This window comes from Podarcis cretensis (assembly GCF_951804945.1).
Source record: "Podarcis cretensis genome assembly, chromosome: 7".
Classification (NCBI taxonomy): Eukaryota; Metazoa; Chordata; class Lepidosauria; order Squamata; family Lacertidae; genus Podarcis; species Podarcis cretensis.
The window spans coordinates 34,409,890-34,423,691 of NC_137176.1; the positions used below are offsets into that span (position 1 = coordinate 34,409,890).

A 13,802-nucleotide genomic window follows, 5' to 3' on the forward strand; every position below is an offset into this window, starting at 1 on the left:
TTGGTTTTTGAACGTTTTGGAAGTCGAACAGACTTCTGGAATGGATTCTGAGGTGCCTCTGTACATTCGCCACACAAGTACAAAAACTATTGTACCATTTGGCACATCACATTCTTTTTCTTAAATCACTCCCTTTAGACTTGGAAATGTATACCTGAATCCTATATATTTATCCTAGGCGGGGAGGGGGGGATATCATTGATTTCAATGGAACCTACTTCCAGAAAGGAATGTTGAAGACTGTAATGTAACATAGAGGAGAAGAGACTGAGGAAAATGTTCAATGAATCAGGCAGCTGAAAGCGATCAAAAAGTCATTTGAAACAACCTGCTGCGGACAGATTAAGATAAAACAATCCTACCACAAATCCTACCCACATTATTTGGATTTCATAAACTCACAAGGTGCCTGCAGGGCTGATACTTCCAGATTACAGTACAGTGGTGCCCCACAAGATGAATGCCTCGCAAGACAAAAAACTCGCTAGGCGAAAGAGGTAAATGGCATTTCCTTACACTCTACCTTCCATCATGGTGTTCCATTGCACCAGAAATGGTTTAGTCATGCTGGCCACATGACCCAGAAAGCTGTCTGTGGACAAATGTCGGCTCCCTCGGCCTAAAGTGAGATGAACGCCACACCCCATAGTTGCCTTTGACTGTACTTAACCTTCCACAGTCCTATACCATTTAACCTATTATGGCACGTACAAATGAGTAGTTTAGGTGTTATTATTTCCCTGTTTCTGAACATGCATCTTCATTCTACATTACACACTCCATCAAAAATTGTACTCTCTCTAGCAATGAAATCCATTCAAAGATTTCACTGACGTAAGTTTGGTTCATGTACTAAGCACAACATGCTGGTGGAATTAGAATTACTGATACTATATAATTAGTCTGTCTCACTTGCAGGAAATAATCACTGTAAAATATTAATTTCCTATTTTATAGCTGTGTTAAATGACCATGAACTATAGTAACAATTCTGTTAGAACAGTGCAGCCTGCCTTTCACTCTTCTTTACAGTATTTTCTCTAGGGAAATTGGTTCCGCGAATAAGACAAGGGATCCACAGCAACAAAGAAAAAACAAACACAAACAAATAATCCAGAAGACACTGGATTTTAACTTTAAAATAGATGCTGAGTTAGCATAAACTAACTAGAAAGTTCATATATCACACCAAAAAATGGTTGCCACTAATAACAGTTTTGAACTAAAATTATGGTCTGAGCTCCCAAATATTACAGGATTACAAGTTGCAGGGGTTTCCAGAGGCAAAATTCATTTGTTCTGTTTCCTGTAGTTGTGAAACATAATTAGGATGAAGACAAGTGGTGGGAGGCACCAGCTGGGAACCCCGAAGGGAAACCCCCAAGGAGGAAGGCTCAGAGCCAGGGGATTGGTGGTGGGGCACTGAGGAGAGGTCAGAGGGAGAAGATTGGGAAGAGGGGCTGGATGCTGGTGGGGCAACAGGGTTTAGTGAGCAGGAAGAGCTCGTGGCAGAGAGCAGTTCAGATTCCGAGACTAAAGCAGGAGGCAGGGAAAGAGGCTGCTGAAGAATCCAGGAAGTCTCCAACTCCTGCTGCAACAGGCTCTGCTAACTCAGAAATAGTACATGCAGGATAATGAGAGCAGAACAGAAGCCAGAGGTGAGGAGGCACAGTTTAAGACTGCTTGGGAAATATCTAGGAGATGAGGAGCCTTAGAAAGGGTGGAAGGCAGGGGCCTTTTGTCCTGTCAATCCTCCGGGAAAGGGTTGCTGAGTTGTATGCCATTTCCTTGAATAGTTAACTTCCCTGACAACAGAGCCCTGAGTCTTTCATGCTGACCTGCGTCTGACTCCAACCCTGACAATCAGCTACCAATACATGTGAATGCAAAGAGTATTATGGCACATGACAAGTTCATTGCCTGCAATCCACTTCATCAGATCCTTAATAAGTTACTGCCTCTTTAAGAGAAACCAAGTGGAAGTCTGGGGCAAAGCAGATCTAGAACAGTTGTGTTAAAAGTTTTAAGTGAGTGGAGTTGTCTGTCTAGATCTCTCTCAAGCTGTTAGAGTGGCTCTTACAGTGTCTACTCAAAAGCAAGCACCACTGCGTTCAATCATATACACACCCACCCACCCGGTAAGTGATTTCAGGATAGTAGCTGATTTAATAAAACTTTGCTTTGTTTTCATTTCCCTAGACTCAGGTATAATACAGACTAATCCTAGTTTGTTTTAATGTCTAAATTACTTTACCTCATTATTTATTTCCATAGGCCTTTTCTTCAGTTCTCCAATGTCCAAGTAGCTGCAAATCAACAAAAGGAATATAGGTTATGTACAAGAGTAACCTACAGTGGTGTAGAGCATGCCTTCATGTTCAGGGTTCCAGCCAGAGAGTCATACCCTTTTACAGGAAACTCCATTCCATCTCACCTCCCTCCACCCAAGGCAGTCAGCATTTCACGTCCACCAAGTGTGCACAGTCCTTGTTGGACTATTTGGTGGTCTCCACCAAATATACAAATACACACACACAGAGTGCATTTACATCTGCCAATCTTGGGAATGCCCCAGGCCTGCTGAATATCTCCCTTTTGTGCATGGATGATGCTACTTTGGCTTCAAAAAGACCCACAATCTGATAGTGGTTAGATGAGTGCAAGATGGGGGGAATAATTCATATGTGAGGCATATTTATTAAACAAAAACATTCAAAGTACAGCCTTATACACATCTACTCCAAGTAAGTCCAACGGAGTTTAATGGTCTTATTTCTGAGATAATAAGCAAGCTATATGTTTGCAGCCCAGATAGTATAAACTGCCTTTAAATCCCAATAGTGTTCATCAGCAGACAGGGAGGAAACCCTTTACTATCTGTGCCTGAGCAAATTAGAATGTTTTGCTAATAATAGTAAAGAAAATGAGAAATCAAGAAGCTGAAGAACCAAGAGACCCTAGAAGCCACTGCTCACAACAATTGAAACATGGTGCGAGTTCTACATTATTTTAGTAAAGAGGAACAGGGCACAGTAAGACAGAGAGATGAATTAGCCATACCCTAAATCAGGCTTCCTCAACCTCGGCCCTCCAGATGTTTTGAGACTACAATTCCCATCATCCCTGACCACTAGTCCTGCTAGCTAGGGATCATGGGAGTTGTAGGCCAAAAACATCTGGAGGGCCGAGGCTGAAGAAGCCTGCCCTAAATTAAGGAACTCTATAGTCTAAGCCAGGCTGCAATAATGGCACAGAAAAGATTGGTTGGGATTCTTATGTTTTGATAGGCACAGTTTCATGATAAAAAGGTAAAGGTAAAGGACCCCTGACAGTTAAGTCCAGTTGCGAATGACTCTGGGGTTGCGGCACTCATCTCGCTTTACTGGCCGAGGGAGCTGATGTTTGTCCACAGACAGCTTTTTTCGGGTCATGTGGCCTGCATGACTAAGCCGCTTCTGGCGAAACCAGAGCAGCGCACAGAAACACCGTTTACCTTCCTACCGGAGCGGTAACTATTTATCTACTTGCACTTTAACGTGCTTTCAAACTGCTAGGTTGGCAGGAGCTGGGACCGAACAACGGGAGCTCACCCCATCGTGGGGATTCCAACCGCCAACCTTCCGATCAGCAAGCCTGAGGCTCAGTGGTTTAGACCACAGCTCCACCCACGTCCCTTTTTTGGTTTCATGATAGGATTCTGTATTTAAAAATGGCATCGCCTAGTAACTAATTGATATGCCCTGCCAGCAGCTAAAGACAAATGGAAAATGGATACAATTTTATGCAAAGCTTTTTTAAAACTGTCTCACTGAATTCCTGGAAATTCAAAAGTTGCTAAGGGCTCAGCTACATTAGTAAAGAACCATTTGAATGTGCTATAAACATGTAACACCAGATGGTGCCAGAGAGCAGGAAATTTTTAGATGCGTTTTTCCATAGGGGTTTTTTATTTTGCTATAACGATCTAATTTCTGACTTATTTATAAAGTTTTTTTCCCTGTGTGTAAATCCACCCAGTGTCTCCTATGACTTCTACTGTGCCTAAGAAAAGAAACAGCTCTGTACATCTGGGGGTGCAGCTCTTTGTACATCTACAAAGCACTGACACACACTCTGCATCCTACATATATTTATCTTCACATAAAAATGACCTTTAAAACAATTATATACAATGTCCTTAATTACAACTTTTGAGAAAGTCTAGTCTACAGATCCCACTTCAGTTTACACTGGCCAGCAAACTCATTCTTCTTTATTGCTGTGTCCCTTCCAACTCTACAATTCTAAAATTCTATGCCCAAAATGTTGAATTCTGCCACACAAATTAGTTGTATATTTAGCCATTTGTTCTAAGCTTATGCAGCTGCAAGTGTGGGGCTGGAGGCTAAAAGGTAGAGCATTGTAAAATAAATAAATAAATAAATAAATAAATAAATAAATAAATAGATAAATAGATAAATAAATAAATAAAGGCAGAGCATTGAGTGACAAAAATATCTTCAAAGATTCATATACCATCATTTACCCAAGAATATCCCCAAGTTTTATTATTTCAATAGAGATTACCTGTGCTTCATTAACATAACCATTAAGGCTGCAATCCTATACACGCTTACCTGGGAGAAGGCCCTATAAAACAAAGCAGGACTTACATCTGAGCATGCCCAGGACTAGGTTATATTTCTCTGCATTCCACATTTACTGGAACAGAGCCAAAGCACACATAGAACCCGAGACACAGAAATGTCAGATACAATTACCAAATACCACAAAATAGCCTCACGTGTCCATTGATGAAGTTAATAATGTTTGAACAACTGAAGCTTTTTCTGTCAATTGTTTTTTTCTCCTCAGGGACAAAGATTTCATGTTGAAATGATAGAAGCACCTTGCAGGAAATGTGCACAGGGGATAAGGGGACTGGGCAGATGAAACAGAAACACCTTTCAAGCTGCCCAAAGTCTCAGTGCTTACGTTGATTCTTATTTTTGAGGCATCTGGATAGTGCCTTTAAAAAGAGCACATAAAGTTTCCAGGCCATTTTGGTTTGCTTTTACAGTGGTACCTCGGGTTAAGAACTTAATTAGTTTCGGATGTCCGTTCTTAACCTGAAACTGTTCTTAACCTGAAGCACCACTTTAGCTAATGGGGCTTCCCGCTGCCGCCACGCCACCACCACACAATTTCTGTTCTCAACCTGAAGCAAAGTTCTTAACCCGAGGTACTATTTCTGGGTTAGTGGAGTCTGTAACCTGAAGCGTCTGTAATCTGAAGCGTCTGCAACCTGAGGTACCACTGTACTCACTTGAGTTTCTTGAAGGCCTCCCTGCCACCAGCGACATAGTGCTCTCCGCTCTGAATCTCATCTAGCTGTCGGACGCGGTGGCCACCGCGGGGGGTGTAGATATTCCGCACGGCCCCAAAGGGAGCGTTCACCCCACCGGTCACTTCTTTTAGGAAGACATCAAAGCTAGACACCTTCTTCTCGTGGATGATCACTCGGCGCCCTGGGAAGAACGGATCTCCGTTGCGATACACCATCACGCTCTTCACCACCGGCTGCGACAGGCATGTTGGCTTGGCACTGGGACTGCTCATGGCCCTGCTTCGACCCACGTCTTCCAATTCCTCCTTTGAACGGAGCCTTTGGCCCGCACACCTGTTGGTTCAGCAAGGAACAGGCTTTATTCTCCCTACCGCCTCTCTCTCCTGCAGACCTGTTAAAATCCCTGTTTGCAGTACGCGTACTGCATGTGTACACACACAGTCAACCAAGACGGGCACACTGGGAGCACCACCAATGGTATCTCTCTGCCTAAAAGTACCAGAGATGCTCTTAGTGCCTCCCTAAGGTGTCAATTTCAATGCAGTTTAAAGAGCAACTTGTGCTAGGCAACCAGTTCTCGCCACTCTCCGGAGAATGGTAATGCCATCAGGAGTTTCTTATCCTATATGCTTAGTCTACAAGCGTAAAGCAGAAACAGTGACTGAGCAGAATAAAGAACCACACACCCCTTTCCCCAACTTTGTAGTCCCAGCATCCAGCTTTGTAGTCACTGGAACTAGGCAACATGTTGTTGTTTTTCTCCAGGAGTCTTCACTCCCCTCGCTTTTCTCCATTCTTCTATGCTAGCTTCTTCATCCTCAAAATCAGCCGTGAGGAGGACTGCAAGTCTCCAAAGCGGCCAAAGCTCAGCAACAGGTGGCATGCAAAAATGGAGAGGAGGAGGGTATTATCATCAGGTATTAGGGAGGGAATAAAAGCTTTCAGCTGGCAGTATTTTATTGGGCCCAGAGATAGTGGGCAGAAACTGGGAATAGCGGGACTTTTCCTGGCTGAACAGAAATATGTTCAGTAGAACAAGAGATGGGGTGGCAGGGGGAGAAAGAACACAGAGCTGTGAGACACAAAAGAACTTTATTGCTGAATTGGTCTTTTTGTAGTTGCATGATTTCAGATCTCCCTTCTACCACAGATGCAGCAGAACAGAATGACAGAGCAGTAAGAAGTTTGAGTGGACTGTACCATTTCAGATAGCGGGTAAAGCAACCCATGTTGAAAATCCTTGCAAGCAGAAAATAAGCACATCAGGGAAGAAAGGTTTTTGCTTAACTAGTTTTCTACTTGCAGGGTGGCATTTTCCTTCCTCTCTCTCTCTCTCTCTCTCTCTCTCTCTCTCTTTTACATAGTGAAGCATTAAAAATTGTCATTCCTCCACATGCAGTCTGAAGAGAAAACAGTTAATTCTTCACCCCCTCAGGAAGCTGTCTCTCACTGCCACATCCTACTGCAAATGAAGACATAGCTGCAGCCCCACCAGTGTCACATTTAATTGATCCACATGCTTACCCCCTAATTTACTAGACACGCTCTTACTGCAACCTTGATAAGATATACCCTAGCGATTAATTTCAACAACAAGAGGTCTCGGGGCTCAACCTTGTCAAGAAGCCACATCAGAGGCATTGAGGGGGGGGGGGGAGTTCTGACTGTGGTTGCTCTGTGATGAAGTGAAAGCACTCTGCATATCCACAGGAGCATGTTGATCATATGACCACTTCATATGATCCTGGAACAGGTTCTGTTTTAAATTCACTTTAAACCATGGGATCGAAGGGCAAGAGAGCCCATCCTCTGAATATTTCCTGATGTCTGTCTCAGCTGCTTTTAGAAGGCATGATTTGGCTCAAGGCAGGGAGAGAGATCAGTGCCCTAAACCCCTTTGAGGGCCCTTCGTATCAAACACCCCCCATTTTCAGCTTCTGCTGAGGAAATAGCAAGCCTTCAAGATGCCTGGACCAGCACAGCCCCCTTGCCAGGGTGGAAGTGGGCAAGAAATGCCTGTGCTGCTTTTGCAAATGGCTTCGGACAGATCCAAACCCCACTCCCCTCCCCTCCCCGACTTCTTCTTTCTTCTTGGCATTTCCCTTCAGGAAACCCGGGTGCCCAGTTGCAGCTTTTCTCCTCGCCAGCTCTCCCAAGAGCAAGAGAAAGTGTCCCCGTCCGCGCGACACTAAAAGCGCTAAAAAAAACAAAACAAACCTGTGGCTGCTCTTTGGCGTGCACGAGCGTCAGGCTTAACCCACGAAGGGGAAAGAGGCCGATTTAAACAAAAACACTTTAAAAACAAACAAAGCAAAGTAATTCACACGACCGTGTCGGGCTGGGGGGGGGGGGAGCCGCTGTTAGTATCACGTGTGAACACGCAAATCAGGGGGAAGCGGGGGAAAGGGGACAAACGACGCAGCACAAACTAGGGAGCATTTTTGGTTTTGGTCCCCTGTAGAGAAGAACAGAGCAGGAGAAAGGGGAAGAGCACCTGTGCACACAGCAAAGTCCAAATTCTTCTTTTCACTCTGGATATAAGGCAGCCCGTCTCTTTCTTTCTCTCTCTCTCCAACCACCAGCGGTTCAGCTGCCAGCACCATGAGCTTTACCAAAGAACTGTAGGCTGGCGGTGGCGGCGGCTGTCGCTACTGCAGAATACCTGCCTCATTCTCTCTCCGGGCTGGGGCTCCCAAAGGTAAGAGAGGAGAGCAGGGAGGCTATTCTGGCGCTTTGCGCTGCTGCTGCTGCTGCTGCTGCTGCGGGAACTTCGGCTCCCAGGGGAGGAGGAGGAGGAGGAGGAGGAGGAGTTGGAGGAGAATGCTATTATTATTATTATTTCCCCAACCCTGCAGTTTCCGTAGCAACGCACATAGCTGCACTCAATGCAAGGAAAGGAAACTGCAGAGACTCCGCAGCTTTGCAGCTTTCAGGGGCGCCCGCAAGGGAGAAGGGCGCCTCAGGGATCCCCCACCCCTCGTTGGTGGTAGGGAGAGAAACTATAATTCTTCCCCTTTTCAGTGCCGGATTTACGTATAAGCTAAACAAGCTATAGTTTAGGGCCCCACTCTCTTGAGGGCCCCCCAAAACTTCACTACTAATATACGTCTTCTTAATTGTATTTCAGTTCAACAATTACTTTGATTAAATACATATTTTGTTATGTGCAAATGGCTTTAGATACCTATTAGATCCATCATCATCATCATCATCATCATAATTTATTATTTGTACCCCACCCATCTGGCTGGGTTTCTCCAGCCACTCTAGACTGCTTCCAACAAAGATTAAAAATACATTAAAATGTCACACATTAAAAACTTCCCTGAACAGGGCTGCCTTCAGATGTCTTCTGAATGTAAGGTAGTTGTTTATCTCTTTGACATCTGATGGGAGGGTGTTCCACAGGGCGGGCGCCACTACCGAGAAGGCCCTCTGCCTGGTTCCCTGTAGCTTTGCTTCTCGCTATATACCATATAGGATATATTCAACACACAAAAAACAGTGACAATTTGTTGTTGACAAAGGACAGCTGGACATATAAAGGGCCCCGTTACCTTCAGTAGCTTAGGGCCTCATGAAACCTAAATCCAGCCCTGCCCCTTTTCCTTTTACTACGCAAACCGTGGCAGGTGGGAAATGGCTTGAGCAGGACAGACAGGGGCGAGAGGGCAGCCTGCCTGCCGTCGGTGCAGAAATGGCAAGAGAGGGCACATGATGGATTGGCAGGCAAAGTTCCTCTTGGGTACCTGGTGGGCCTGCAGGGGAGATTCCCGAGGGCGTAAGATGGCAGTTGGAGGATCGCTCGCTGCTCTTGGGGTTCCAGAGGCGGCTTGGGTTCCTAACTGTTCACAACTGCCATCCGTGGAAGAACGGGCCTGTGGATTATGACTACTCTTACTCTTGTTACTAAACAGATAGAAATCTCTGAAGATTTCTAAGCACTGGCATGTCGCAGGTATTGAAAAATGTTCGTAGTGCCACCCGACAGCAGGTGTCCCATTAAGCATTCATGTCTTGATGAGTCTTCAGCACCACCCCACAGAAAGGTTCCATGTACCATTTGCTGCAGACTGAACGCCAAAGAAGATGGTGAGATCATTGCTTTTTCACTGATTGGTTTGATGGATGATAGCCAATGCACAGGGCCAAGGTAGGCATTGCATGGGAGATACACACAATAGTTTTTTGATGGGTGTATTGTTAATTTCTATTTTATTCAGCGGCCCACTCCTGATTACAGCTTTCCACAATTCTGAGAGAGAGAGAGAGAGAGAGAGAGAGAGAGAGAGAGAGAGAACGAGAACAGAGACGGTTACATGTGTCTCCTGAGTATCTTTGGTTTAGCAAAAAAATAAAAAGGCCACAAGGATAATAGGCTATCATATTCACACTTACCCAGGGATTCCATTCAGGGCTTATTTCCAAGAAGACATGCGTAGGATTGAACTGTAATTCTCATACAAACCTTGGAACAAGATGACCTGCTAATGCTACTAAAAGAAGCAAGCATATTAAGGGGTCTCCCTCACCTCTCGCCTCTCCTTCCCTCTCCTCCGTTTTTCAGTTTATCACTTCTTTAGTTATATGGTACTTCTAATCAGTGCTTTTTTCCTAAAATAATGTTTAGGGTTACTCTCATTTTGACTCACGAAAATCACCAGGAAAGGAAATGAAGCCGCCATTGGAGGTGGTAACAACTATCACCGTGCTTGATTCCAACTCCTACTTCACACATTAAACGCTCGCTTCCATCTGAGACTCAGGAAACACCATGATGGGAAATGAGGCTGCCATCGGGGGTAGCAACGGAACTGACAGTTCACTGTGCTGTTCAACAGAACTGACGATTCACTGTGCTAGAAAATAAAAAATTAAAAAAAAATAGTTTCTTCTCCTGTTAGATTCACAAAAGGTTTAGGGGTATGCGTACCCCTGCTTCTTCCCAGAAAAAAAGCACTGCTTCTTCTAATCATCAATTTGTCCTTCAGGGATCTACAGCAATGATGACCAGCCTTGTTGTCGAGTATGCCACATATCAAATCCAAAAGACCATGGCTGTGCACATGCCATACATTTACAGCATGTGACTTCCCCCAAAGAATCATGGGGACTGCAATTTGATAAGGGTGCTGGGAATTATAGTTCTGTGAGGACAGCTCCCAGGATTCTTTGAGTGAAGCAGCGTGCTCTAAATGTACACAGTCAAAAGTACTTCAGTGAACACTATATACATATGTATACACACTACATATGTATGCCCAGAATATCATCTGAAGGCACATGAGGCCCCCACCTCGCTGAAACTAAGCAGCTCTAGTTCTGATCAGTGCCTGGATGAGTAACCTCCTAGGAATCCTATGTAAGCCGCTTCAGGTACCATGATAGAAGAAAGGCCGTGATATAAACTTGAGAAAAGAAATATTATGTACTTCACCAGGTAGCAAGCAGGAGCAAGGGAGGAATGAGTGCAAGGCATAACGCTTTGCTCCTGTGCCACAGTTTGCTTGTCCCTGTACAATTTGTGCCACCAATACCCCAGGTCTGGAATCTTCTAGATTCTGGAGCAATCAATAATCCAGATGTGAGTTTCACATCATTTGTAAAATTTGATAATTGTGAAAAAGTGCAAGCTTTTTATCCTATTCAGATCGTAATCTCCTGGTAGTTCTGCTGTCTTAAAAAGCTCAGGGGATGGTGGCACAAGAGAGGACATTCTCTGTGGCAGCTCTTAAGTTGTGGAACTCTCTCGCCACAGAGGTGCATTCAGAGACTTCATTATACAGTTTTCAACAAATACTGAAGATGCACCTCTTTACTCTGGCCTTTTGACACCTGAGATGTATATTTTCTTTTTTTAAAAAAAATAATATTTATTACTTTTCCAACAATTTAAACACTACAAAAAAGAAGAACAATACAATACAATACAATACAATACAATACAATACAAAAACACTACATAACACTAACACATTAAACTAACAAAACAAAACAAAAACAGTTTCAAACACATCAAATAATTTCAATATCTTATCTTTCATTCACTTATTTCCACGACCTCCTCACACCTCCCTTTTTGTATTCCACTTCTGTTAATTGTTTCAGCAATTCCTTTCCGTCTTCCTCTGTTTTCTATCCTATAATAATAGCACATTCTAACCTTATTTTTTCCTTTAATACTCTATTAATCTATTTATACTTAATTCCTTATAATGTTTCTACTAAAGCCATATAACTTCATTCCAACATTTTTCTAGCATTCATTAATTTTACAGTATTTCCATAAATAATCTCTGAAATGTATATTTTCAGAGCCATCCTACTTTTTGTGGTTGCATTTAGTAGTAGTAGTAGTAATGGATTTTAAATTGTTGTAACCCACCCTTATTTACCCAAGGAGGGCAAATAAGAATAAGAATAATATTAAACCATCATTCATTCATCAATGAAAGTCACAATACCACTCTATTCTGCCTTGATCAAGCCACACTTGAAATACAGTGGTACCTCTGGTTATGAACTTAACTTGTTCCGGAGGTCCGTTCTTAACCTGAAACCATTCTTAACCTGAGGTACCACGTTAGCTAATAGGGCCTTCCGCTGCTGCCGTGCCACCACCACACAATTTCTGTTCTCATCCTGAGGTAAAGTTCTTAACTCAAGGTACTACTTCCAGGTTGGCGGAGTCTGTAACCCCAAGTGTTTGTATCCTGAGGTGTTTGTAACCCGGGGTACCACTGTACTGTATCCACTTCTGGGCGCCATGGCTTAAGAAGGATGTTGACAGGCTAGAACATGTGCAGAAGAGGGCAAACAAGATGATCAAGACTCTGGAAACCAAGCCTTGTGAGGAACGGTTGAGGGAACTAAGTATGCTAAGCCCCGAGAAAATGAGACTGAGAGGGGACATGATAGTCATCTTCAAATATCTTAATTTCTTTCTAAAATCCATCAAAACCCAAACATTTTCTGATGGTTCAGTCTGGAAACTATAATTTATCTGATAGATGCTTTGGAGATGGAATTGTTTAAAAGAATATTATATAATGAACAACAACAATTGATCTTTAGGCATATATTCTGTATTGTCTTGCATTCAGTCTTGCAAATTTTCTCCAAAGGCATATTTTAAGCTTCGGGCAGTGCTTTCTTTAGCTGCCCAAATGATTTTTGTTGTATCTCAAAATGCTGTGTACATCAAGTCTTAAATATTAGGCTCCTAATACGGCCAGATTACATTTGCTTCAGTTTAGAGTCCCAAATATCCCTACTACCCTTACCTTAATTAAATTTACTTGGAAATTAAATCCCGTTTACTTATTTTGTACAAGTGAAGCACTGGACAGGAGCCTTAGAAAAACTTTATTATTGGGGGAAATTTTACAAGAGAAAGCTCAACACCACTCTCTTTATTTGCACTTGGCAACTTTACTAGTCCTACTTTTCCAGAAGATTAGCTCTGACATATTTTTTTAACCAGACTTTTACAAGACAATGGCCAAAAGGGCAAACCACAAGAAACCAATGAAAGGAGACCACAAATTGGATTAGATCAGGCTCCCCCCCTCTTTTTTTGCAGGGGTGTCTTAACTGAGCCCTGTGTTATTCATAGTATAAACTATACTTGTCTATTCCAAACTTGCCCCAGCACCGGGCCGGGCCAGCCATTAGGCAGGCTGAAGCAACCACTTCAGGCTGCATATGCTACAGGGCAGGCAACGGTAGCTCCCAGCTGTTCCTCCTGAGCCCCCCAGCTATTTTCCTCTATTGCTAAATAGCCACTTCATAGCCTCAAAACTGGGTTGTTATGTTTGGTGCATTGGGAGATGCTATCTTGTTGCCAGTGCTAGAAGTCAGCTTGTGTGTGTGGAATGGGAGTGGAAGCCATCTTGTCCTTTACTTCAGGCAGCAAAAGGCCTTGCTAAGCCCCACTGAACTCAGTTGGTCTTGCTTCAGAGAGAGATCTGTCTATCTGTCTGCTTCCACTATGAAACACGCAGATTAATTCTTGTTTTTCGTTGAGAATGTGATAGGAATTTTAGGGTCTTAGATATATGGTAATGTTCATAACTGCACATACATAGATCAACACAGGAAGACCAACCTGGAACCATTTTGATTCCTAAACTGTCCAAATCCTTTCTCTGCAAGGTTAAACTGGAAAAGCCTCCCCATTGTCTCTTTCCTCACAAATCCTGTCTCAAGGATATGTCTGTTTGAATAAGGTGTGAGCCTGTGACCTGGCCCAAGAAATAAGTATTTTACCACTACAAAAGAATGGCCAGGCTCCTCAGGCAATCCAATCAAGTAACCTGCTAGACAGGAGATAAACAACAACAGGAGAAAAACAATATTAAAATTTCTGTGATGTAGGTGGGATGTATCTGAGGGGTGGTCTTAGGTTATACCCCTTCTGTGATGTATGCATAATGTTTCTGGGGGTGGTCTTGATCTAGAGGATGGGAATTTCAAA

General features: G+C 43.4%; 1 protein-coding gene across 5 annotated transcripts in view; it reads right to left on the reverse strand.

Annotated features, from left to right (window-relative positions):
• The window catches only part of DCDC2 (doublecortin domain containing 2), a 48,752-nt gene extending 37,580 nt beyond the window's left edge, over positions 1-11,172 (reverse strand). For 3 of the 5 annotated variants that reach the window (XM_079984788.1, XM_079984789.1, XM_079984785.1), the window contains exons 1-3: positions 7,821-7,952; positions 5,306-5,659; positions 2,255-2,306 (exon numbers count right to left, since the gene is read on the reverse strand). In XM_079984788.1, the coding sequence (XP_079840914.1) occupies positions 2,255-2,306; positions 5,306-5,598 (345 nt within the window). In that variant the 5' untranslated portion in view covers positions 5,599-5,659; positions 7,821-7,952. The other 2 variants (XM_079984787.1, XM_079984786.1) reach the window with 2 other exon arrangements.
• Positions 11,173-13,802: the final 2,630 nt, after the last annotated feature.